The sequence below is a fragment of the Brassica oleracea genome, chromosome C4 (genome assembly GCF_000695525.1).
Source record: "Brassica oleracea var. oleracea cultivar TO1000 chromosome C4, BOL, whole genome shotgun sequence".
NCBI lineage: Eukaryota > Viridiplantae > Streptophyta > Magnoliopsida > Brassicales > Brassicaceae > Brassica > Brassica oleracea.
Window position 1 is genome coordinate 25,786,469 of NC_027751.1, and position 25,764 is coordinate 25,812,232.

The 25,764-nt window shown below is 37.1% G+C and overlaps 3 protein-coding genes across 3 annotated transcripts; 1 reads left to right on the forward strand and 2 right to left on the reverse strand.

Annotated features, from left to right (window-relative positions):
• Positions 1-6,230: 6,230 nt before the first annotated feature.
• LOC106340259 (protein LITTLE ZIPPER 2) lies at positions 6,231-7,101 on the forward strand. Its single transcript, XM_013779142.1, has 2 exons — positions 6,231-6,721; positions 6,812-7,101. Exons 1-2 carry the CDS (start codon positions 6,600-6,602, stop codon positions 6,969-6,971), a joined length of 282 nt encoding a protein of 93 aa, XP_013634596.1. The 5' UTR covers positions 6,231-6,599; the 3' UTR covers positions 6,972-7,101.
• Positions 7,102-11,104: 4,003 nt separating this feature from the next.
• LOC106341384 (4-hydroxy-tetrahydrodipicolinate synthase 1, chloroplastic) lies at positions 11,105-13,003 on the reverse strand. Its single transcript, XM_013780164.1, has 3 exons — positions 12,697-13,003; positions 12,306-12,389; positions 11,105-12,231 (listed from the first exon to the last, which is right to left on the reverse strand). Exons 1-3 carry the CDS (start codon positions 12,780-12,782, stop codon positions 11,304-11,306), a joined length of 1,098 nt encoding a protein of 365 aa, XP_013635618.1. The 5' UTR covers positions 12,783-13,003; the 3' UTR covers positions 11,105-11,303.
• A 155-nt stretch (positions 13,004-13,158) lies between these two features.
• On the reverse strand, positions 13,159-19,939 carry LOC106341383 (brefeldin A-inhibited guanine nucleotide-exchange protein 2). Its single transcript, XM_013780163.1, has 11 exons — positions 18,580-19,939; positions 18,185-18,502; positions 17,739-18,084; positions 17,213-17,635; positions 16,813-17,105; positions 16,367-16,640; positions 15,637-16,136; positions 15,202-15,523; positions 14,727-15,108; positions 13,963-14,633; positions 13,159-13,877 (listed from the first exon to the last, which is right to left on the reverse strand). The coding sequence occupies exons 1-11, from the start codon at positions 19,734-19,736 to the stop codon at positions 13,254-13,256; spliced, it is 5,310 nt and encodes a 1,769-aa protein (XP_013635617.1). The 5' UTR covers positions 19,737-19,939; the 3' UTR covers positions 13,159-13,253.
• Between the last annotated feature and the right edge of the window lie 5,825 nt (positions 19,940-25,764).

Here is a 25,764-nt window from a genome sequence, read left to right on the forward strand (position 1 = left end):
TTTTCGTCGAAGGTGATTTCGTGGTCGGGACCTGAAAGGGGCTCTCTGACTCCTACGCTGTTTTCGGCTCTTCGTTTGTATGCTTTGATGGAGTTAACCGAGTTGCAAAATTTAGAGCCTACGTAGATAAAGTCGATTCGTTGTTTGCCTTTGTTTAACGTCGGAAAATTCCATCTGACCCCAACAACAGGTTGCGATTAAGGGTTCGCATGCTGTCTTTCTTCTGAATTTGTGGGGCAATCGGTCTTTCTAGCAGTTCGCGGATTCTGACCATCTTCTGCTTTCGCTTGAAGTTGGGGATTTTTCTAAAGGGAGACCCCGCATTTGGGTTGTATCGAGTAATGCTAGGAGGGGGAGTAGCTTCATTGAGGTTCTCTAGTGTGCGGATTGCTGCCGTAATGTCGATGCATACTCTTCCTTCGGTATGTCCCTCAATTCTGTTAGGTGTATGGCTTTCTGACCCCCATGAGATCATGTCGACTCTTTTCTTTGGCGCTGGGGGTGGAGAGCTAGGTGACTCTGGCTCGGTTTCCCAGCTTCTTTTATTCGAAGAGCCTTTAGTTTTTCGATGAGATTTCGGAGTCGCTGGCTCTTCCTCTTCTTCTTCGGTATCCTCGCTGGTCTTTTTATTTTTGTTTTGACTGATAAGTGCCGCTCGACATTCCTCGGTCGAATGACCTTTTCGGTCATGGAAGGTACAGAGTTTGTTGGGATCGTACGTCGATGATTTGTTTTGTGGCGAATTGTTTATCGCGTAGGAGTGTTGCCCTTTAGTTGTTGGTTCTTTAGGAGCATTATTCATTTTGGCGACGCTATTTTTGTTTGCGATGTATTGTTCCTTTAAGGCTGCGACCTCCTCTGCGTGGGTTGCGAAGTAGGAAGCTCGGTGTATGGCATCGTCCAACGAGATTGGTGCTTGCACTGCCATTTCTTCCCAGAATTTGGATGAGAACCAAACGCCGTTCTTTAATGCCGCCAGGGCCACGACTTCGTTTGGGTACGAAATTTTGGCTTTGATTTCTCTGAACTTGTTTATTTACGCTCTTAACGGCTCGAAAGGTTCTTGCTTGAGATTCCAGATGTCTGCCTCGGTAACCCTCGTTTCTATGAAAACCGAGTATTGTTTGAGGAACGTAGACACCAACTGGGTGAAATTGTCGATTGAGTTTTCTTCGAGGCCCGCGAAACATTCAAGAGCGGCCCCGGTAAGATTCTCGGCAAAGAAGCGGTAGTAACCGGCCTCTTTTTCGTCATCGTTGAGGTGTGCTCTTGATATCGCTAGTCGAAAGGCTCGTACGTGAGCTTTCGGGTCTGTGTTCCCGGCGTATTCGGGGAATTTGAGTGTCCCGACACGGTGTAGCCTTACGCTGGCGATTCGGTTCGTGAATGAAGTTATCCTTGTCTCCTCGATGACCATATCTATGTCTGGAGCGGAGCTCGTCGCCATATGCACGATGGCATGTATTCTTTTGAGCTCGGTGTTGTTTCTTTCGATATAATTCTGGAACGTTCTGGTTTCGGTCTTTTCTTTGAGGATCCGCGTCGATGGGTCTGCGGGGGTCGTAACCTCGAGCTTGCCCTATTGGGTCACTGAACCCCGTTTGCTGAACGGTTCTCGCAGCAGGTGGAGTTTGATTCCTAGGCTCTCCGGGTCTTTCCATATATCTGTTTTGTGACTGGATCAGAGTACTTCTTTGAGCTTGTAGTCCTGTGTCTATTTCGTCCAGCCCGCTGTAACTCATGCTTCCCTGAGGCATGTTCTGCTGCGGAGGTCGTTGCGATTTCTCTCCCATGTAGCGTCCGGATCGAGCGCTCGATATCTCTGGAGTACTGAAGGCTCCAGTATTTTGAGGATTTAGTGTTTCCCTTAATGGATCAGGCGGCGGTTGGTTTCTTTCTCAGGCGTTAGCTCGGTGCTCTGCGAGTTCCCATTCGGCTTGATCCAGTCGGTTAGCGATGGCACGATAAACGGCCTTTTGGCTGCGAGTTTCGTTGATTAATGACGAGACCATCCCTCAAAGCTCGGTCACTTCTTCCCGAGTCTGTGCTTGGGGGTCGGAGATATCGGCCTAGTTGATTGAGGTCGGGTTAGGTCGTCAGCGGCCTGTCTTTCTCCGGGGCGGTTCCAGACTCGAGCTCCGGTTCGATCGGGATCGAGGTCCTTTCCGGAACCGAAGTGCGATCTGGTGGTGAGGATCGACCGTGGATCAACGAGCGCTCCTAGTTCGAGGTTCCGATTGGAGGGATTCGTTGTGTTTGGGCTGTTTCAGTTGTCCTTTTGGTACCCGTTGGTCCAACGGGTAAGGTTTCGGTTCTCGAGTTGGATCCGGTAGGATCGACGTTGTCGAGTCCTGATGGCGTGGCTCCGATGGTTTGATTGGGATCCATAGTCGCGCTTAGGAAACTTAGATCGGTTTCTTAGCAAAGATGTTTTTCGTTTATCTTCCCCACAGTCGGCGCCAAAATGTATATCCTAAAATCTACACTAAGTATTTGATAGTGATCGGGAGTTTAATCTAGGGAAGATAAATGATGTAGGCAACGATATCTTTAGAACACAACGATATAATCAGTTTCCAGTAGGCAAAAATGAACTTTATTGATGAATAAGATTGAATACAATGAGTTGAACAAGATCGAATGTTACAAACGAGATCGTTAAGAGAAAAGATCTAAAGATGGATGAAAACAAGGTCGAAGTATGGGAGTAGCTCTCTCTAGGGGTTTCAACGTGTCCTCTTCCTTATGCATCGATCTCTTCTTATAACGGGCTGCTCCGTGATCTTTGCAACTGTTCCTCGATCTCCAGATCTTCGAAGCCTCCGCCTGGAGCTCGCGTGCTCGCTATGGGCTTTAGCTCTTCGCAACCCATGTCATTGATCGTGGCCCATTAATGTATCGACCGAAATTGGGTCCAACACCTAGCACTCTGAAAGTATCCAGCTAAATCTCCATTAACTTGGACATAAAAAGATGGACTAGTGATGCAGAGCTTTATCCAATGAATAAACTTCTCCGGAAACCCCATAGCCACCAAACTCCTCAACAGAAAATCCCACTGAACTGAATCAAATGCTTTCGAGATGTCGATCTTCATTACACTTCTTGGAGAGATCAAATCCTTATGGTAATCCTTAACAAGCTCTGATGCCAAAAGAACATTCTCCATAAGTAATCTACCCTTTATAAATGCAGATTGATTTTCTGTAATCTTTCTCGGCAACAACAACTTCCATCTGTTAGCAATGATCTTTGACACCACCTTATATATGACATTGCAACATGCAATTGGCCTATAATCTCTCATCTCCATAGAGTCAATCTTCTTTGGAACCAAAGCAAGAATAGTGGAATTAACTCTTTTAGATAAGAATCCATACCTGAACACAGATTGTATAGCCACCGTAAAATATTGTGCTATGATTGGCCAGGTTATCTTGAAAAACTCACATGGATATCCATCTGGTCCCGGAGATTTATTAGTTGTCATTGCAAAGACACCTTTCGAACCTCTTCTTCAGTGACCTCAGCTTCCAACATACTCATATCTCCCGAAGAACATCTGAACTCCAAAAATGACTGCAATTCCTCTTCCGAAACACCTTTGTAATCCATAGGGTGTGTATTCAAAAACTCAGAGAAGAATCTCTCTGCTTCTCTTTTTATATCACCGTGAGTTGTAGCCACTTTACCATCCAGACATCTGATCTCTCTAATAGTGTTCTGAGCTTGCCGAGTTCTTATAACATTATGAAAAGTCTTGTTGTTCTGATCACCAACATCTAGCCAATGCAATTTCGCTTTTTGTTTTAAAAACTCCTCTTCTAACCCAGCAACATACATCCATTTCTCATATGCCTCAGCTTCCTCCTGAATAGTAGTACTACTGGGACTAGAGAGTGTTTTGCTGCTTATTACAAAGAACTTCATATGCTTCATTAGCTCGCTTAGTCAGATTTCCCAACTTCTCTCTACCCAATTTTGTAATAAGAGGCTTCAGGTTTTTGAGCTTCTTCGAGAATCTAAACAAAGCCGAGGTTGAGTGAAAGAGCTTCTTCGTCCCATCCCAATACACCTTCACCATTGGCAGAAAAGAAGGAAGGTTACCTATCGCATTTACAAACTTGAACGGCCTTCTAATCTTTTCACTAGGAGCCCAGATTTGAATCTTGCAACGCATATGATCTGAACAACCCCCTGGCTCAAACACTGAGTAAGCATTAGTAAACCGAGGAAAGCAACATTATTCAGCAAAACTCTATCCAGCTTTTTACAAATAACCCCTTCTTCTCTCTTATTACACCAAGTAAATTTTTGCCCTTTATAGCCCATATCTACAAGCTGACAATGCAATACGGCTCTCTGAAAATCCCTCATCCCACTTGAAATCTTTCCCGTATTCCCAAAACCCGAACTTTCCTCACCCTCCAATATCTCGTTAAAATTTCCCATAATCAGCCATGCCTTATTTTTGAATCTGGAAGAATTGTGATGATGGCAAAGGTCACTCCACAATTCCTTCCGCTCCTCCATTTGGTTACTAGCGTAAACAAAAGATGGTCTTCATTTGTTGCTACCATTTTTATTACTAGATAAAATCAACTACAACGCTTGGATTAGCTTTTCACATGTTTGTTTCGGAGTGTTGTGTAAATGATAAAATCAACTACAACGCTTGGATTAGCTTACAACTTTATTAGGTGAGCCAAAAGTTCTTGGTATGATATATACTTACAAACTATATGATTACATGGGATAAGTACATTAGAAACACATACGTTGATTAGTCTAATCAATATAACTATAAACTAACATTTTTTATGGATAATAATATCTTTACATTTTTACGAAAAAAAAACTTTTATGGATAATGTTACTATTTCCACACAACCGACACAATTTTCACGTCCCAAGTTAAATAAAACTCATCATTGTAAGCAGTACCAGCTACAGAAAAATCACCCACATTCTATGGTAAATCTTTTGCCATTTATGATACTTGCTTCATGCTTTTACAAACTTAAGTTTATGTTTGATGCATGGTACCCATTATCTCTTTGTTTGTGGTAGACAAAGCTAACTCTAAGAATAGCTAGAAATAGTAGAGAATATAGGCATAGAATAATAACAGCTTTGATCATTTTGAAGCATGCTAATAATTCTAGATGTTGACTTGTTACTCCAATTTGCCATTTAGTCTTTAGTAGTATTAGCTTCTTCACCATATTCTTTAATATATTTTTTTGGTTTCATCTAAAGAAAATATCAACACAAGAAATGAGTAAGAATTTTTAGTGGTCCTAATCCTTAGCCTCATCAATTATGTTTTTTCCTCTATTCATATCACATGATTATATAATTTTTTATATAGGAACTATTGATATATACAGAGGTCTCTTAGGAATCAAGGTTCTTATCTCTTAAAATTCAGGCCCCAATTATGAGAAAAGATGCCAATGTGCTGCCGCAAGGGACCAGAGAGAGACCTCGACCTTGGCATGGGTTTGGTAGGAAGTTAAAAGAGTGTTTTTATATAATTCTGTTTTTACGTCAGAAAAATCAATCAATTACATAGATACTATTTGTAAATTAAAATTATATAAATAATTAGGTGTTTGAAATTTTATTGGTCCTGCTAATCAGTCTTAAAAGACAAATAATGAGGTCTTCAAATTGTTTAACATATTTGGATTTAATCATAGTGAAGTATTTTTGGCCAAGCAATTGATAATCACTTAGACAAATAGACCAATAGATTAATAAAATTTTATTTTAATTGATTTAATGTATTTTATAAAAACCGAATAAATCAAAATTTACTGAAATCTTATATGTTTAGTGTTATATATATATATATATATATATATTCAGAATATATAAAATGTATTATAAAATAAAATTATTTATATATATATATATATAAATGTTAACTATTAAAAATTTCAAATTAAGTCAAATTAAAACGATAAATTATAAATTTGACGAAATGAAATTATTTTTGTAATTTTAAATAATTAATAAAATTGAAGTTCGAAAGTACGGACTCAAATCAAATTATAACTATTTTTTATTTATAAATAAAATAATATTATTTGAGCATGAAATCACCTAATATAACTAAAACAAGAAAGAACGAAAAATCAAATTCTAGTACATACTTTTGTTACATTTCTCTTGTCTGTTACAATACAAGTAAACAATATGTGTGAAACTGAATGACTTGTCTATCGTTATGGTCTATTTAGTATGTACCTCAACTGTTAGAAAAACCTCACTGGTAAAGTCTCCTCACCTGTATGAGTATTGTAAGTATTCAATCAAGAACAAGAGAGAGAGAGAGAGAGAGAGAGAGAGAGAGAGAGAGAGAGAGAGAGAGAGAGAGTCTGTTTTGGTCTTCTTCTTCATCATCTTCGTTCTAAACCCATGCATCACTGGTCCCTCTTATAATCATGAGTTTCCTTTTACCATCATTACCTTCAAAAGACTTCTTCGTCTCTCTCTCCCTCTCTGACAAAACACAAGCTTATCTATCTCTATATAAAGCTTACTTTCCCATTGTGTGTTACTCAGCTCATTGTGCGGAATAAAACGAGAAGAAGATGTGTCTGAGATCTTCAGAATCATTCCCAGGCACACGCACACCCACGATGACATCAGCTTCGCGCCACAACAAACGTAAACCTAAGACACAAATCCATCTCCGTGTCCTTAGTCTCACCAGGTTCAGTTTCAGACACATTTGACTCTCTTTTAGCGTTCTGAACTATAACAGCCTCACTCTGTTTTTTCTTTTTCCTTTCTTTGGACGCAGGAGGAGAAGAATGCTGAGGGCAGAGAAGGAGATGGAGATGAGAAACATGAAGCTTTTTCTAGAGAATCAAAGCATCATACGAGAGAATGAGGCTCTAAAGAAGAAAGCTCTTCTTCTCCACCAAGAAAACAATGCTCTCTTCTCTCTGCTTCATCCATAACTCTCCCATGTTTCATCCTCCTTCCTCTAGTGATCTTCATGAAATATGTTTCTTTATTACGTTTGTTTCTCGTCTTCTCTACTAAAATAAAATAAACCTCAGGCTCCGGACCCAAGTTAGAGCCTAGATTCATCTATGTACTAAGTATTAATATATATATCCATGATCATCATGTTCTTTTAGTAATGTTCAAAAAATGATAAACAATAACTAGATACTTGGTAAAAAAAACTATCAACTAAATGTTAAGAAACGGTTCTTATATTCCGCTAAGAATTTCACCCTAAGAACCCTCATTAATCATGCTCTAAGAATTGGTGGACTAGTCATTTACAAAATATTAATTTATATATATATATGTATATATATTTATTTATATTAAAATTTTAATTTAAGTTTAATTATAAAAATATTTGGATGAATTACGGATTTAAATTAATATTATTGATTGATTTAAAAAATGTTAGACCATTTTAGATTAACTAGATCTTTTTGGCCGCGCTACGCGCGGATTGTGTGTATTATAAAATTTTATAGTATTTTTATATTTGAAATTTTTACAGTATTTCTCTTATAAATCATAGAATGTAAAAGATAATAAAACAGATGATAACTTTAATTTTTTTCATTGCGATTTCTTGAATTGAAGAACTTCACATTGTTCTTTATCATTTTGTCTCATATTAGATTTTTGTAACTTTTTCTAATCAGTTCTTATTTAAAGTGGTGTTAATTATTAATATGTACACTATTTTAATATATGAAAAATATTATTGTAATAGTATTTGAACTTTTTTGATCCAAAACACTTGTAGTCATCAAATATTAAAATAAACAATAACCTAATTTTTTTTGTTCCAAAATTGTTACTCCTCTTTAGCCCATAAAACAAACTGTTTTAATTTAATAGTTTGATTTATTTTTAATTAATTGTATCACTAAAATTTTGAGAGTAAATATTCAGTTTTAGTTTGGGGATATAATTTAAGTTATCTTTTAGTTAACAAGTTATTATTTATTGTATAACAATTTGGAGTAATTTATTTCATATGTTTGTATATTATTTGAATTTCAAAAACTATCTGATGCACTAACTTTTTGTGACAAATCAAATTAATGATTCCATTAGTTTTTTCACTAAATCAATTCCATGTAGTTAATAGTAACAGTAACAGCTTCGCCGTAGAAGAAATGTACGTAATTTGATATAGGTGAATTTTGCAAGATTAAACTCGTAACAACATGGAAATAAAGAGAAGATGGTCTATTTGTCCAAAAAAAAAGAGAAGATGGTCTCATTCAAGATTAAAGATGTCAAATGGTTTGTGATTGTTTACAAAAATATATTATAAAAATAATGTTAAAAATATTAGAATATAAAACTTAAATAATGATAGAAATTCAAATTTCTAATATTATTAAACGAAACTTTAGTTTTAATACTTATATTCAAATCAGCCATGTTTAATATCCTATCTTATAATTTACAATACATAATTTAAAAATAAAAAAAAATTATAATACTATTACGGCTGAAAACTAATAGGTCTATATGGCCCATCGATTTGTTTTGTTAACTTGATTTATGATAGATGATAATCTGGAAAAATTATTTGGTGCAGATATGCTATCATGTCCTATGTGATTGAGAGAACAAAAAGTAAGACAAATGAATTCTGTAGACTATTTTTCGAGGCCCACCATTTGGTAATGTTGCTTACATCCATGATCTCATAAGCATGCGCTTGGTACCATTGCTTCTGCCTCTAAATTCGGTCATGCCATCCCTAAAAGAGATGACCCCCAGTCAAGACGATCACGTAAAACCCATCCATCGTTAGTATTGGAAGCAGTATCATAGTTGCACTTCACCATACCATCAATTGGACGTTCCCAACTTGTATGTGATAACAAAAAGCTCAACATCAATTTGTTAATGAAGTTATAATTGTAGTCTTCACCCATTCATCCACCTCTGCATTAGTTGTTCCCCATCTCCTTTGAGGTTGCACTTCCTTTTCCTGACTGTAAAGTAAACAGTATCATAATGCACTTCCTTTAAGCTAAACAAATGTAGTGTCATATACAGGCTTCAATTTTGCATAACAAAACACCGATATAAAATGTATGAATATGTTTTCAGCAAGATGTAATAAAGAAACCAATAGCAGGTTAAGTAAAGTACATTTAGTAAATCCATATATCATAGATTAACCAAACTCAGAGTAACCATCAACAGTCAAAACTCTTCATTTCAAAGGCTGCAGAAAAAAAATAGTTCTAGATCCCATATATTTTCAGTATTCTGAATCGATAACTAAACAGATTGTAAGATACAATACATTTTTCTCCTTTCCAGTTTTCATAAATGGCTGATTAGAAGCCCAATAAACTCCTCCAGAAATCATATTTTTATTGGCTAGAAATAAAACCGAATCATTTACCTTGTTTTGCGGATCTTTCTCAAGTTTGATTAATAAAAAGTGGTCATTTCAATCTCAAACACATGTTCAAAACCAAACCGGAACCCACCTAGCCGTTAGATTCCAGTAACCACACGACAAATAAGCTTGTTCCATCAGCCAATGCAAAGATTGTGTTTATCAAATGAAGCTTGTACCTTATTTTTTAATTCCTTCTTCGGCTCTCTCGTTCTCCCATCCGCCACTGCCCCAAGGATCATTATCTCCATTCTCATTTTCCAGTATCAAAATTTGGACATGTTCCAGTTGTTGGTGACCTCCAGATACTTGAAGCTAAATATATTGTGCTCTGAACCACACATTGTATATTTTTACCATTCTCGTTTACCTCCTGCTTCGATACAGTTTCGTAACAGTGTGTTAGAAGACATGAAATAGGAATTTTATACTATAAAGGAATATATAAATAGCCAATCATTAAAAAATTACAAAACGATAAGAAAATGCAAATGATTTACTGCAGCCTACTCAGAGGTTCGACCTGCACTTGAAACATAGACATGACCGTCTTTAACATCACACCTCCACAATCATAACTTACAATGATTTAAGAGTGAAGAGGAAGAAGAAAGATAATGGATGAACGTACCATTGTTCATCCCTGAATGAGGCTCTTAGACGATCAATGGCTGATTAAACTATCCAGTTGGCAAAAAATGAAATGACAGACACAGGCAGTAGCCACACACGTCAGTTACGTCAGTAACATTATAAGTAATCTTATCCCCATTCGGTAACAATAGCTATGACATAATTTTATCCGCAAATCTCGTGCAAAAGTGCACATTCTTGCCAGCAGCTGTTCCAATCCTGCGCTATGGCATCAATGAGGACACAAAACAAACAATTCAACTCTGTTAGTGATGAATAATGTATATTGTTTGAAATAAATTCTGAGAGGGATACAGTTAGGAAATCAAAAGCATGATGAATGAGACATCGACACATACCTCTTCATCAATCATCAGCATCTCAAGCCCCAAATATAAAGATGCCTCCTTTTCAAATTATTGTCAGCTTCCCAGAAATGGATTCGCCTAAACAGCATCTTAGAATCTACGGGTCCTGGTGAAACCTGAGCAAAGAAAAATGGAGAAGGAGCTTGCGCGGTGGTGTTAGGAATGAATTTAAGGAACTGGGCAAGAGATTGTTGGGTCGAGGTATATATATGGTGATGTGTTTCAACTGAGTGAGTAAAGAGGTATAGATATCTTTGATTGAGAGGAGGGATGTGGAGAGGTACAAAGAGTCTTCACTTGATGAGTGATAATGGAGCATTGAAGTGCCATTGTTGTAGTCGTAGGAGTTACACCGGTGAAGTTGGGTAGACGAACAGATTTGGAGTCGCTGGAGACGTCTGAGGCGAGTAGGCTAAGGAAAAGGAAGCTATAAGTTATACAATGGGCTGACTATTTTGATGGGTTTGGATGGTTCGAGACCCAAAACATTCGCGATGACGTGGCAGTTTGATTGGTGGAAAATATTGTCTTATGTGGCGCTCCTAAGAAACCTCAAAATCTTTTATATAGTAATGATTTAAATGTTTTAAAATGATTAGGGTAGTGATTACAACGATTTAAACTAATTTGAATCACATAAATCTGATTTCAAGAAAATCATTTCGGTGATAGACCAATTTGCCAACTGCAATTTTTAGAACATTGCCGTTTTGGTATAACAGAGCCAAACAAGCAGATACAAAAAAAAACAGAATCATCCCCATATAACAGAGTAAGTAAAAAAAAAAACAACCAGATTTATCACAAAAGCAAGAAAACATAGCAACTACATGATCCATCTGTAAGTTTCTCATCACCCAAAGAGAACTATAAACAGAACCAAGGTATATCTAATACCTGCCGATTAAAATGAAGTCATCATCATCAAGCACCTGAACATCTCTCTCCCCCACAAAATGCTCCCTCCCAATCTCCTCCACCAGCTTAACAAACTCAACCCTTTTGGACACAGGCAACGGCACATAAGGCAGCCTAAACACCGGTCTAGCAACTCCTAGCTGCGCCAAAGCTGTGTTCACCCCAATAGGATTCGGTTCTTGGAACACCCAATCCACTAAAGGCAGAAGCTTCGCGTTCAACGCAGAGTCTCTCCCTTCAAACATTAACTTCCTCACCAACCCCGGAACCAAGTTGCTAACAACCGATATAACACCAGTAGCTCCATGATCCCACCTAGAGTCATGGCACTGATCATCATTCCCACTCCACACAACAATACCCTTCTCAGTATACTCCTCAACTCTATCATTACCCACACACTCCTTAACACCAGCCAAGTTAACATTCCCAGAGAGCTTAAAGATAACCTGTGGAGGTATGTCTTGATTCGTTCGACCAGGTACATTGTATATAATCGTCGGTCCCATGTGAAGAACGGTTTGAAAGTGAGCAGTCATGCCTTCTATAGATGTTTTGCCGTAGTAAGGGTTGATGTGGAGAGCAGCGTGCATCCCCACGGCGAACCCTTGCTCGGTGGCGTGGATGGCTTCTCTTGTTGAGTTGCTTCCGGTGTTCCCAATGACTTTGATTCTCGCGCCGAAGCAGTTCACGGTGTGGCCTATGAGCATTATGTGTTCGTCCCAGCTCATCAGCTGGCCTTCGCCGGTTGTTCCGCCGACGATCACGCCTTCTGCGCCTTTGATTATTTGGGTGTTGACTAGCTCGTCGTATGCTTCGAGGTCGAATCTTCCGTCGGGGAGATATGGGGTTTTGATGGCTGTGATCACTTTGAGGGACCTTATGTCTTCTGTGTTCGTCCTGCAAACACGCAAAGGAAGAGACATCAATGAAAACACTAGTGGGCGTTAAGAAGGAACTGAAGCTAAACAGACCTGTTTTTGTCTTCGAGACTGCGCATTGGGAGATGGAAGTTAGGTACTACAGCTGCTTTTGGAGAGACCCATTTAAGATTCCTTCTGCGTGATGAGAAGATAAAAGCAGAGCGTGTTAACGATTATGACAAGACAGAGCCTCTGAGTAAATAAACTGGCATAACTCAGCAACTTAGAGATCATCATAAGACTATGTCTCGGAAACACTAACTAATCTAAACATCTAAAGCAGAGCATATAACGATTTACACAAGACAGAGCCTCGAGTAATGATGTCCGGTCATAAAGACTCGCATGACTCAGGGATCATGTTCAGAAACAAATTACTACTCTAAAACATCTAAATCACAAATCAGTTGTTGTGGGAATGGATAGAAGAGAGTAGTGAAACCTCTTGTAGCCCTCGAATTGATGTGGGCGAGGGAAATGGAGGGCAGAGTCGATGGAGATCAAGCCATAACCTTTCAAAGCTGCCATCTTTCAATGCAAAACCAACTAGATTTTTGAATTCAATCGGAAGATCAGCTGGAGGCGGTGATGTTAATAGTGGGCACAGTGTAGATGATCGAAGCTGAGAACGTTGCAGCGACGGCGAAATAGATTGAGCTCAGGCGTTAGAGGGTGAGCATGCTGAAGAAGCCTGAAACTGATGTTAGAAGAAATAAAGACAAGGAGTGTGTCTACTTTAGGGTTTTGACTTTTCTTGTCTTCATGACTATTTGCCACGTGGAAGATATGATCGTTATATAGTGACGTTGACCATGTTACCCCAACTACATGTGGACAAATACGGAGTAGTTTGCAGGTGTGTTGGGCCTAAGGGAACTTAAGCCCAACAAGTCCATTAGGCGTATATTTGAACCGATGAATAAAAACAGAACTCTATAGGCAATCATTTAACATCACAATCCGATATGAAAAGACTGAAAGTCAAAAGAAAGAAAAAATTCAGCACCATTGGAGTAGAACTGGACCAACCGATAACCCGAGCATGTCGGCAAGAGCAACCTGAACCTCACTAGAGCCGTGTTCGCAGCTAATCAAGCTAGCCAGAAGTGGAAACAGAGACTTCATGTTCTTCTCAAATGACACCTCTTCCAGTGTACACATTGCTTGAAGTGTTGCAACTATAAGAGGAGCTCTTGCTGCTAACTCCCTTCGTTTTCCTGATCCCAGAGGTATTCTCCATCGGTACTCGCTGCCTCGTGATGACTCTGATGGTTGTTTTTTAGCAGAGGAGGAAGTCTCGATGTAGAAGTTGAGAACTTCTTGACAGGTTTTGACTAGGAGTGACTCTATTTCCTCTGCTTCTTCTCCTGTTTCTTTGTTTTCGTCTGTGACGAGATTCTGTAAGAAAGTGAGGCAGATTTGGTAAGACTCGTTTTCCAGACGAAGTAGTGGAGGATCTTGCATTTGTGTCATGGGTCCTAGCTCTTGTAGTCTTGAACGCAGTATCGAGTTGCTGTTTACGCTGTGAGCGTGTAACGCTACACCGTGTAATGCGTCGAAGAGAACTAATGTGTTTTTCGCTGAGAGCTGAGGTCTGTACATGTTGTAAATCTCCATCACAGCCTGAAAAACAAACATTACAACAACACAAACATTACAGCTTACAGTACAACTATAACATGAAGCAAAGGTATGAACAAGAACTGACCTGAATCAACAAAAGCTGTACAGCGGCACGGCACTTAGCATCAGAGATAGCGGCGTAAAGACGGATTGCTGTTGTCTGACTCTCTTCATTACCATCCGAGCCAATTGGAGCCACAGACTCAGCATTTCTTTGGCTCCTCTCCACATACTCTTCGCTGACGAAATAAGAAAAATCTGGGCAAGTCGTCTTCGCCGATTCCTTTAAAGACGACACTACTTCTAACCATTTCTCTTCAGAAAACAAGACACCAGCGTCGCTCATAAGACGAACAAAGGCAGCGATACCAATCCCTGCAAGGCTCTGGTGAGGTCTCTTTATGAAGCTCACAAGAAGCATTAGTACTTTCTTTAGTAGTGGATTGACTGTAGTGTAGAATTTGACAAAGAGATCCACTACGAGCTGTAGTGCTAATGTGCAGGTCTCGTATAGCCAAGCATCATGGTCTAGCTCGTCCACTTCACCATAGTTTCCTTGATCTGGAGACTCGTCTCCGCCAGTTGGATCAATACCATGCCGTACGTAGTCAAATATAGGAAACAACACCGATTCGAATACTTTTTCCCATAGTGGCAGAGAAAACAAGTGACCGTGGTTGCGTAAGGTATCGAACAGAATCTGTAAAGCACTTTTCCTGATTTCTGGTCTTGGATCAAAACTAAGCTCTGACAAGCCTTCAAATAAGACACAGGAATAATAATGTTCAACTTAGATAACACATGCGAAAAGGTAGCCAAATGTAGAGACTATTCAGTTTGATGTTCTACCTGCTAGTAAGGGAAACCAAAAGTATAGCTGATTATTGCTGTTTCCAATCTCTCCGTTCTCTAGCTTCCCGCTTTTTCCGGTGTGGAGAGATGACTGAGGAGTCTTTCCAGAAGTTTCCTTGTCTTTGTTCGTTGATGGTGATTTAAGATCTCCTTCTGCAAGCTTTGTTGCACAATACCTGAGGAAAGCTATGGACCTGAGACTGATATCCTTGCTAAATCTGTTGTTGGTGAATGCAACAAGGCAATTCACACAATCTGTAAACGTGGTGGTTTCTGTCTCAGTTATGTACGGGAAGTATTCTCGAATTATCTTCTCGATAATCTCAAAAGATAGAAAAACAATATTCTTGTGATCGTCATAAGCTGCTGTGGTAAAGACCTGCAAAGAAAGAGAACTCATTATGAGATTACATAAGTAAATTAAAACTTCTTTAAATAAATGCGGTTAGAAGAGAAAAAGAATGATGCCTACCATGAACATGCTTTTCCATCCCGACTTAACATTATTCACACGCGACAGTACCATCTGAGAAACACATCGGATGATAAGTTCTCTGATCTCAACATCATTACTTCTACGCATAACAATGACAAAAGGTGTCATAAACTCGTTCTGGAAGTTGTAATTAGCCAACTCCTCCCGTTCCAGGAATTTCATTGACAACTGGCGCAATGAATCCATCGCAAAAATTGCAATAGAAAGATTCTCTGAGCATCCAATGGTCACAAAAAAACCGGATAACACTTGCCAGATGCTTGACCAAACAAGCCTTATGCGGTTCATGTTATAATGACTGTCACCAATACCAACAGAAGATGATCAGACTATAGCTTAAAAACGCTAAGAGCAGAGTACATCTTTTATATGTAGTATATGAAAGAAAGGAAGGAAGTAGGCGATTCTTACGCTATCTCAACAATCTTTGTGAGGCTAAAAACGCGTGGATTAGAAGGAGATCGCAACTCGTCGATAGAAACTTTGCAGAGAGCTTTAACAAAGTCTATTATAGCTTCACTGTTCAGATTCTGACTCTGTGCGAATATTAGATTCATTTCACCAACCTGCTCCAACAAGTTTAAATTAGAGACTATACTGCTCATCTGGTCTTGTCTCACGTTCCTAGAACCTTTTCCACCAAAACTCATGCTGTCGTATGAACCCCTCAAGACACCTGTAGCTGCATATTGACTTTTTCCGGGACCTTTCTTTTTCAGAACAGGAAGCACATTTAGCTTGGGTTGCTTTGATTTCTCTGACTCATTTTGCTTGGAAGCAAAAAAAGCGGCATCTGGAGGAGCACCTTCTCCCAAGAGATGTAGTTGCTCAAAACGGGAAACACAAGTTAGTATATGCTCCCAGGCATCTTGCAAATAGTTTCCCTCTTCATCAGCAAGTTTGAGAATCGCCTGGAAAACAACCAGTATTAATTGGGATCCAAACAAATTTTAAAAGAAAAAGGCGACAGTGAGAGCAGGAAGGAGACAGCATCGACATGAAAGTAACACAAGGGATAGACAGAGAAAAAGGTAAGATGGGGAAAGATATCCGAGATACGTAACATGTTTTCAGTACAGCTAGGCACGGGGGACTATAACAAGCAACAATAACATAGAACTTAACTAAGTAGGATACCAACCTTAATGGCCTCGATATTCTTTTGCTTGATATCCGCTGGGGAGTGAAGTGAAGTGAACTTCGCTAGTGAAGTCACAAAAGCATCTCTATGCGTCTTCATTGACATCAACGAAGTAGCATGGATTGCATGATGGAAGCCTCCCAGACATAAGTGGATAACTTCCAAATCATCGCTCTGGTCTAGCGGCACACTGAATGCAGCAAGCATAGGAGCCCAACAAGCCTCAATCATGAATCTGAGAATAACCACATCTGTCGCAGCATAGTAGGTTGACCTGCAAACTCAAATTAATTTACCGCATCAGATCAAAGATGCCTAACATATGGAAACAGTTTCAGGAGTGTAGATCCGAGTTGAAAAGAATACAATGTGTTACAAAGACATGGTTGTTACGACGGAAACGATTATTAACAACTTCTAATGCAAGGAAGAGTGAGTGATCTTACTCTGATTTTCGAGCTTTTTCCTTAAACTGCTCTTGCATATGCTTCATCAGATCATCACTTGTTTCCACATATGAATCTCCCCCCTGCTTACGGATCACTATGTTTAATATACCATCCAAACCAAGCATTCTATTTGTGCTTGTGGATTGTTTCTGTTGCAAATTTAAATCATCTTCTTTCATCTTTATCTCTTTCTTTGTTATCCGTTCATACAGCGATCTCATGTAGTCCGCAGGTAAATCTTTTCCGTCGTCTATTCCCCGATTGTTTCTAATAAAGTCATCGGCAGACATCTATATGTTCCAAAAGAACAAAAAAAAATGTACAAAGAACCTCATCAACATTCTATCCCGAACTTCCAGAATAATTGTGTTTATCATATAAAATGAATGAAACAAACCTTGTTCTTCACCATGGGATTGTGGGCATCAGTATTAAGCATGATCACAGAATATGCAAGAACATAAGCTGTGTCTGCGCTAGTAAACACCTTAGGATTACACTTGCAGTAACGTTCAGCAAACTTTTCCATGATTCGGTCAATCTTTTGTGCTTCTCCTGGCAGCCTAAAACCTTCCAGAAAGGTTCTTATTGCCTCATCAAATTCCATGTCTTGGAAATCAAAAGAATCCACATACGCATGCATCACCTTGAGATGTAACTCTTCTCTTTCCCCGAGATAATCGCCTATCAAAGATTTGTTTAACCCTGACGCATTTTTGAGAAAAGCTGCTATTTCTTCAGGAGACTCACCCACCTTACCCGCATTGATGAGAAACTCAATGCCTTTTGTTGGCTTCCGATTAAAAAGAGAAATACCTTCCTGGGACAAACATTTAAATTAGTATTAACGACCACATGACAATTATAGGATGTCACTCTTCTGAATTAAACTGCCCAATACACAAACATCTTTACATTCTTACCTGAAGTTCGAGCTTGTAAGCCCGGCGCTGCTCGATGGCCAGAGCATCAGATGTACCTCCTGGAGATTCAGAATAGGTATCTGATCCTTCAGCAGACTCATCAGCATTTCCATTTGCCAACTGGGGACTTCCGGGTCCCAGTTCGATCTCAAGTGCTTCAGATTTATTCAGCGAATTAGAAACTGGCAGGCGCAACTGCTTGTTCAACCATTCTCCCATTGATTTCAATACGGCTACTAAGCATTTCATGGCTTCAAGTTTCATAGCTGCCTCCTGAGGTGGCAACAGCGTTGAAGATGTAGCAGTAGGAGCCCCTTGAGCCGTTTTAAGGAGACCATTGACCATCCTAAACATGATCATACAGAGGAAACATACATTACGCAAAGAACTTTCACCTCACTAGAACTAAAACTATGAAAAGCAAACCATCAAGGAACATAACGTACCTCTCAAAAATATTTGATGAACTGACATCACAGTCGTAGTTCAAGAATATATCAACCAGGATTTGTGAATCCAAACAAAGCTTGTCGAGAAACCGAAGAACAATCATCTTCTGTTGAAAATTAGGTAGAGCAACATTCTCCACGACTCTGAGAACAATCATTGGGAAGAAAACTCCGATTTCCGCTTTTAGTCCAGCCCGAAATCTTGCAACAAGACTGATAAAAATAGAGCAAGAAAGCTGGAAGATAATCATAAGAGTGGAAGCGCTGTTCTTCAACAACGACAAACACAAGTACTGTTTGATAGCACCTAAGAACCTGTACAACAGAGATAGCAATTCATCAGTAAGATTAAATCTGAATTTGCTCAAAACATTTTAGTTAAAACAAGATACCTTTCGCTCGTCCTAAAGATCTCTCCAGCATTTTCCAACAAGATCTTCAATAGCTCAAGAGCCAGAATCTTCCCTCTCATCGACTGCGGATCAGTCGAAGACTCCTTAGGAGCCGTCTTCATGGAGAGCTTACACAAAGCTCTAAACACCAAGAATGCATCTCTCCGCAGCTTATTCTCTATCTGAACCTCTAAATCATCATCCTTCTCAGCTTCGACGTCTGCTAGCTCCCCCTTCCTTCCCTCTAGAGCGGACTTGTACATACTAATCTCCCAATACTTAGCGTCCAACATATCCTTATCAGTAGAGTCCAACAAATCCGTAGGATTCGTAGTCTCCACCGTGGTACTACTCCCCAGTGCCGCATCTTGCCCTACTGATCCCACCATCGTCGGGTTCAACACGCCGTCGATATCCTGCATAATCTTGGTGATGAAGCCCTGAACAAACTGAGTCATTGTCCTATCCGCATCTGATTTCTCAACAGGCTGCATAAGCTCAGCCACCACAATCGGCTGAATCGGGGCGGTTGAAGAATCCGCCTCCATTCTCCGGAACACAATCACCAGTATCTGGATCAGGGAAGCCTTCGCCGTCGTCTGATTGACCACGTTTTTGCTTCCCAAGTAAACGTCGTAGCACGTGCGCACGATCAGAAGCAAACAGTCCCCGTGGATCCTCAGCGATATGGAGTTGATCGCTGATAACAGAGTCTTAAGCACAGGCAATTCAATCGCTTCGTCTCCCAGATCATGGCACTTACAAACAGACTCGATCAATTTAAACAAGAGGATGGACTCAGCTCCACCCGATGGATCCGATTCGCCGCGAATGTAGCCATGCGCGATGAGTGTCTGAATGCAGTCGATAGCAGGCTCGACGATCTTCACCAGGCCAGTGCCGCAGGCGTTGATCAGAGGGCTGAAGATGTGTTCGGAGTCGGCGAGCGAGTACTCGACGGAGCCGCCGTCGTTAAGCGGACCTGGAACGGAGGAGGAATCGGGATCGGATTTCTGCGGCGAATTTAGGCGCTCGATGACGGATTTGCACTCGGTGGCCAGCTTCGAGTGTTTCCGCCACGACGCGTTCTTGACGATCTTCTCTAGAGCTGGCGTCACGACTCGACTCAATCGGGAATCGACTTCCGAGGAAGCCATTCCCCAGTTTTCACGGCGAGCTCAGCGACTCAACCTTACAACGACAGATCTGAAGCCACAGCCTCGAAACCGAGTTGACTCGGAGATATAACGACCGATCCACGGGGACGAGTTGGCTCAGTGAGTCTGACTCAAACCGCGCAGGGTACAGAGCAAAGATGTGGGATGTGACGGAAACGTTCAGATCGCGTCCTAGTTTGATTTTTCTGCCATCGAAATGGAAACCAAAAAAATCGCAATTACATGACCGATTTACCCTTTCAGTTGTCACTGGATTGTGAAGGGGAAAATTGTAATTTTGGGGAAACTCAGACACCATTTTGGATATTTTACAACTCGGCGTTACTTAACTAAACCACAGTTAAATTTAAATTATGTGCACAAAAAAAAAAAAAATTAATTAATAATCTTGGACATGTCAGAGCAAATGTTCTAAAAATCGCTAGGCGGTAACTAGGCGTTTTATAGAAGACTAGCGACTAGGCGGATTATTCGAGGCCTAGGCGAGGCCTAGGCGTTAGCAAATTATTGATTTATTTTATATATTTTATATATTTATATATTTATATGACATATTTTAGTTTTAAAGTTTAATTATAAAATTATTGTAATGAATTATCAAAATTAGATATATAAAACAGAAGAAAGTAGACAAATTTGTAGATTTGTAATAATATTATTGCTTAATTTAACATATATAGGCAATTTTAGATCGATTTTAACCAATTTTAACCGATTTAGAATCGTTTAAACCAATTTGAATCATATAAATCGGTATAAATCGGATTTTAAGAAAATCGTTTCGGATAGGACCGAGTTGCTGCCTAGGCGGGGGCCTAGGCGCCGCCTAGACCGATTTTTAGAACCTTGTGTTAAAGTGAATGTAACCACGTTTTTTCTAATCAAGTTGATTAGACCATAATTAGCTCCCCTAATTACGTGTCACATTCCAGAAAAAAATCATAAGATGCATATATATACTGTACAAAAGCAAAAGATGATCATTCCACAATAATCAAAAGTGAGAAAGTTAAAAAGTTACATATTCTTTGGTTAAATAAGCTTACAACAATATTATATGTGCAGAGAAACAATCTGTGTTCCACTTTACATAATCAGACAACAAAGAAACAAACCCCTACAGGCTCTACAACGCACAAACAAGATACCCCTGAAGCCGTGTATCAAATCCATGTATACTAGATGATAACCCGCGCGTATGTGCAGAGTAATTTTTTTTTAATAATACTTGTTTATTAAATGGTTTTAACATTTTGCAACACTACCGTCTTTATCGACTATAAAGTGACGAATACAAATGTTAGTATCTTAAATGTATCATCGTTGTTGAAAAGTTAACGTATTACATATTATTTTAATTATTTTTAAGATTTTATATGCACAAAAAGAAATTAATTATTGTGGGTGATACAAATCACCAAAACCAAATAGACAACATCGATTGAATAATGACGAAAGGGGATTTGGCTTTTCAGCACTCTCGGTTTGTTTATGATTGACTTTTCATAAGTGATTTCATTTGATACCTCTAAAAAATTGTGTTTTCGTTCTAGTCTTTGTTGCATTGATATGAGTTTAGTTTCTTTTTTTTAACTCTTCTATGAATTTGGTGAATTACAAAAGTGTCGATTTAAAAAGATGGACATCTGTAAAAAATTAATTTCACTCCAGATACATATCTAATAATCAAAATTTTGAAGAAAATCACCGGCAAACTATATTAACAGGTTAGTGTTCATATCTAATATATCAAGCTATTATAGAATATAAGTGCAGAGGCGAAATATAAATGTTTGTCTAGTATATATTCACCAATTTGGTCTAAAAGCATCTAATTTTAGAACAACAAAACAAATTACTTATTTTATTAGCCTAGGCTTTTGAAGTTTAGTTACTTAAGAGTATACAAATAAAAATATATATAATACTTTACCATTTTAAGAGTAATACAAATAAAAATATATATAATATTTTACCATTCTAGTATATGTAAATTATGTATAAACTAAGAACTGTTTGATTTATTAAATAATAAACCAGAAAACTTATAATAAATAGTTCAAATCTCTCATTCTTACAATTATAATAGTTAGATAGGATATTACGGAGAAAAAATATTAGACGAATGATCAAATCTCTCATTCTTCGAACAAACTCAAAAAGAGGTGATTAGAATCTTGTCATGATATTTCATTAAAAACTTTTTAGAAATAAAAATCAAGACTAAATTATTTAATCCGAATGAAATAATATATATATATATATAGTGCTTACAATATTAAAAATCACTTTGGTTTGAAGAAGTGTGTTTCTCGGATTCTCAAGATGAAATAAGATATCAGAAACCATCTATTTAAAAAATAAATTTGTATACATAAAAATACATACATTTGAGTAATCACATAAATTAAAACCAATACCCATTGTTAATTTACAATCATGCTTTTGGTAAATAAATCAAAACAATCATTTTATTTACTATATATGATATAAATTAAAATTAGACGACAAAAAAAATATAAATTAAAATTTATTGATATTGACATAGATATATAGTATATTTTAATATAAATATTTATTATTGACACTTCCTACTCATATTATTTTTTAACATTTGTATATTTGATGTAACAAAAATCTAAACCATTAATCACAAAAAAATTAATGTGAGATTTTTCAATACAAACTTCAAAATAAAAATATTAAGATCTCAATAATTTTTCACTGAAAATTTTAAAATTAACATATTTATATATTTGTATATAGTACATTATTTATTTCAAATGATATTAATATATATATATATATATAATATGAATATCTATTAATGAAACTTCATATTCATATGATTTATTAGGGTTGGACATTTTATCCGATACCGAACCCGTATCTGAATCCGATCCGAAGTAGTAAAATACCAAACATAGAGATTGGATATCCAAACCCAGACGGGTAATATCCGAACCCGAACGGGTAATATCCAAACCCGAATGATATCCGAAGATAACTAAACATAAGTATACTTAACCATCTATTTCTAGTTTATTCCTCTCATTTTATTCAAAATATTTATATTAATGATGCACATTGCTCAAAATTAGATAATATACATATAATAATGGACAAAATCATTTGCTACTTACTTAAAATATATATGAAGCTCTTATTTCTTGCATTAACAAAAGTTGCATCTTAAATTACAAAACAACAACTAAATTAGTTATTTTCTGTTTTTAAAGTTTTATCTTCAAACCTATTAAAAGATTAATCTTTTGAAAATTAGTAAACCAGTTAAGTTAAAAAAAATATTTTAAATACAAAAAAAAATTTAAACAATGAATAATTTATTTAATTTTACTTCAAAATTTAGATATCCAAACCCGACCCAAAATATCCGGACCCAAAATATCCGAACCCAAACATAAAATACCCGAACCGAACCCGAAGTGTAGAAACACCCGAGGTTCTATACCTTTATACTGAAATATCTAAAAATCCTAAATACCCGATAAGAACCCGAACGTGTATCTGAACGCTCACCCCTACGATATATGATCATTTGTATCTTGCTTGAACAAAAAAAGTTAAACCATTGATCACAAAATTTTCAAAGTGGAACTCTTACCATTTTTAGTAATTTATAGTTGTTTTATAAAATTTCAAAATATAACATATAAGAAAAAATCTAAATTTTTTTAATTATATCTTTAATGTGATTGTTTAATTTTTTTTAATAATATAAAATTAAACAAAAAAAAAGATAGGATGCAAAAATTGTTATCAAATATGTATTACTCATAATCATTAATTGTCATATATATGTTAACCATATTAGGTAATTCCGTAGTTTTTATTTAAAGAAAGAAAAAATATTCTTTGGTACACGAATAATTAATTTGATAGTTAGTTTAATAAAAAGCATAGTATAAGTTTTTATGGACCAACTTATTTTTCTAAGAATTCTAAGAATCATCCTCGTGATAACACATGGCTATGAAAATATGTTGTAATGCTCCAGGATTAATATATAGGGGATACAATCTGATCATCAGTTATGAATTGGGGATAAGGTGTGAGATAAAGAGTGAGAAATTGGTTATAAAGAGAACCTTACCAGTGTAAAAATGTTATCTATTTATATATATACTAGTATTACAGCGCACCAGCCAATTTACTGTTTTTAATTTATTTGATCTTTGTCAAAATTTTCAATCAAAAAAAAAATTATTATATGAACAGTGATGCATAGTATTACAAATGTTTGAATCGAAACAGTGCTGAAATAGATAACACAGTAACTTTGTTATTATTATAAAAATGGATACATGTTTGTAGTATATTGAAAAATAAATAAAATATATACCAAATTATACTCATTTAATGTTTACAATTTCAAAGTTAAAAAAGAAGGATTTTGTTGACATTCCATGTTTAATTACCTACCATTTTTGTTTTTTAAAAAGAACACATGAGCCAACAAAATTAAACCACATTACTTATATTTGTTGAATTTATAAGAGTAAGAGAAAACAGTTTTCTTAAATTTTTTAAAAAATTTCCGTTAAGCCTTTAAAATTTACTGGTTTTAAATATAAATATTATTTAAATTTTCAGATAGGTATTAAAACTATCAAGTAAAAACTTCAGAAATTTCAAAATCAATTACAGAAAGATGTTAAGAATTCTTTTGAGTTAACACATGATTTTATCTAACACACTTTCACAATTTAAATGGTTACAAAAAAAATTACAGCATTAAAGATTAAAGCCCTATTTTTTGTAAGGACTATAAAATAAATATATTTTCACTTCAAATTGTAAATGTCAAACGTTTGATATCTTGCTTACCTAATCCATCGTCTTCAACCTCTAGAACAGATCTATCCAAAGTTTTCTTTGAACCCTCAGATGTTCTTCTTCGACCGGCTTTGATTTCTCATACATGTCTGCAATAAACTAAAATAATTTCAGAACTTAACAATACAAATATTTATGCTATGTTGTTACCATGATTTTGCAGAATAAGTTTCATATGAACTCATTACACACCACCATGAATACCTGCAAGTTCTGAAAGCCCTGCAACAAAATGTTTTAAGGATCGACATATTAATCTCTTCGGACGCAATTCCCACTCGACCGCCACAATCCAATGCTTTGAAAGAGGTTCAAAGATGACTATATTCCACCGTATTCATCTAAAGTTTGTCGATAATATTACTAATCCCGGCTATGAATAAAGAAAAGTTTTGAAATGGTGCAAACAAAAACGAAATAAGATATGAAGAAAATATTCGAGATCAAAATTGAAAATTAGGAGAGATGAAAGGATATGTTGTTTTGCTGCTTTGATAATGAAAAGAATAGAGAAAAATGGAAGAAAAAAAATTACAGACATTAAATTAGGTGATCAAAAGTTATACTTAGGCCTGGGCATTTCGGATATCGGTTCGGTTCGGTTCGGGTATTTCGGGTTTTGGGTAGTTCGGATAAGGGCTAAAGGATCCATTTAGTACTTGACCTATTTTCAGTTCGGTTCGGTTCGGATAGTTTCGGGTTCGGGTCGGTTCGGATAGTAAATGTAGGAACTAGAAAATATCCGGAAAAAGTTCGGTTCTCATTTGGATCCGGTTCGGGTTCGGATAGTTCGGGTAGTTCGGATAATTTGGATAAAATATCGATTATTTAAGGTAAAATATCAAATAATTAGGATGATTTAGATAAAAAATTTGGATATTTCGGATTACTTTGGATATTTCGGATAAAACTATCTGGATAGTTTCGGATACTTTCGGGTAGTTTGGATACTTTATAATAATTTAGTTATCCTCAACTATTTTCAGATACTTTTAATAGAATTTTAAATTAAAATATATATTTAGTGATGTTATATGTATATATAATTAATATTTTTATATATTCGGGTACCCGTTCGGTTCTCGGTTCGGTTCCGGTTCGGTTCGGTTATTTCGGATATAAAAATATAGGAACCGTTCGGGTATTTGAG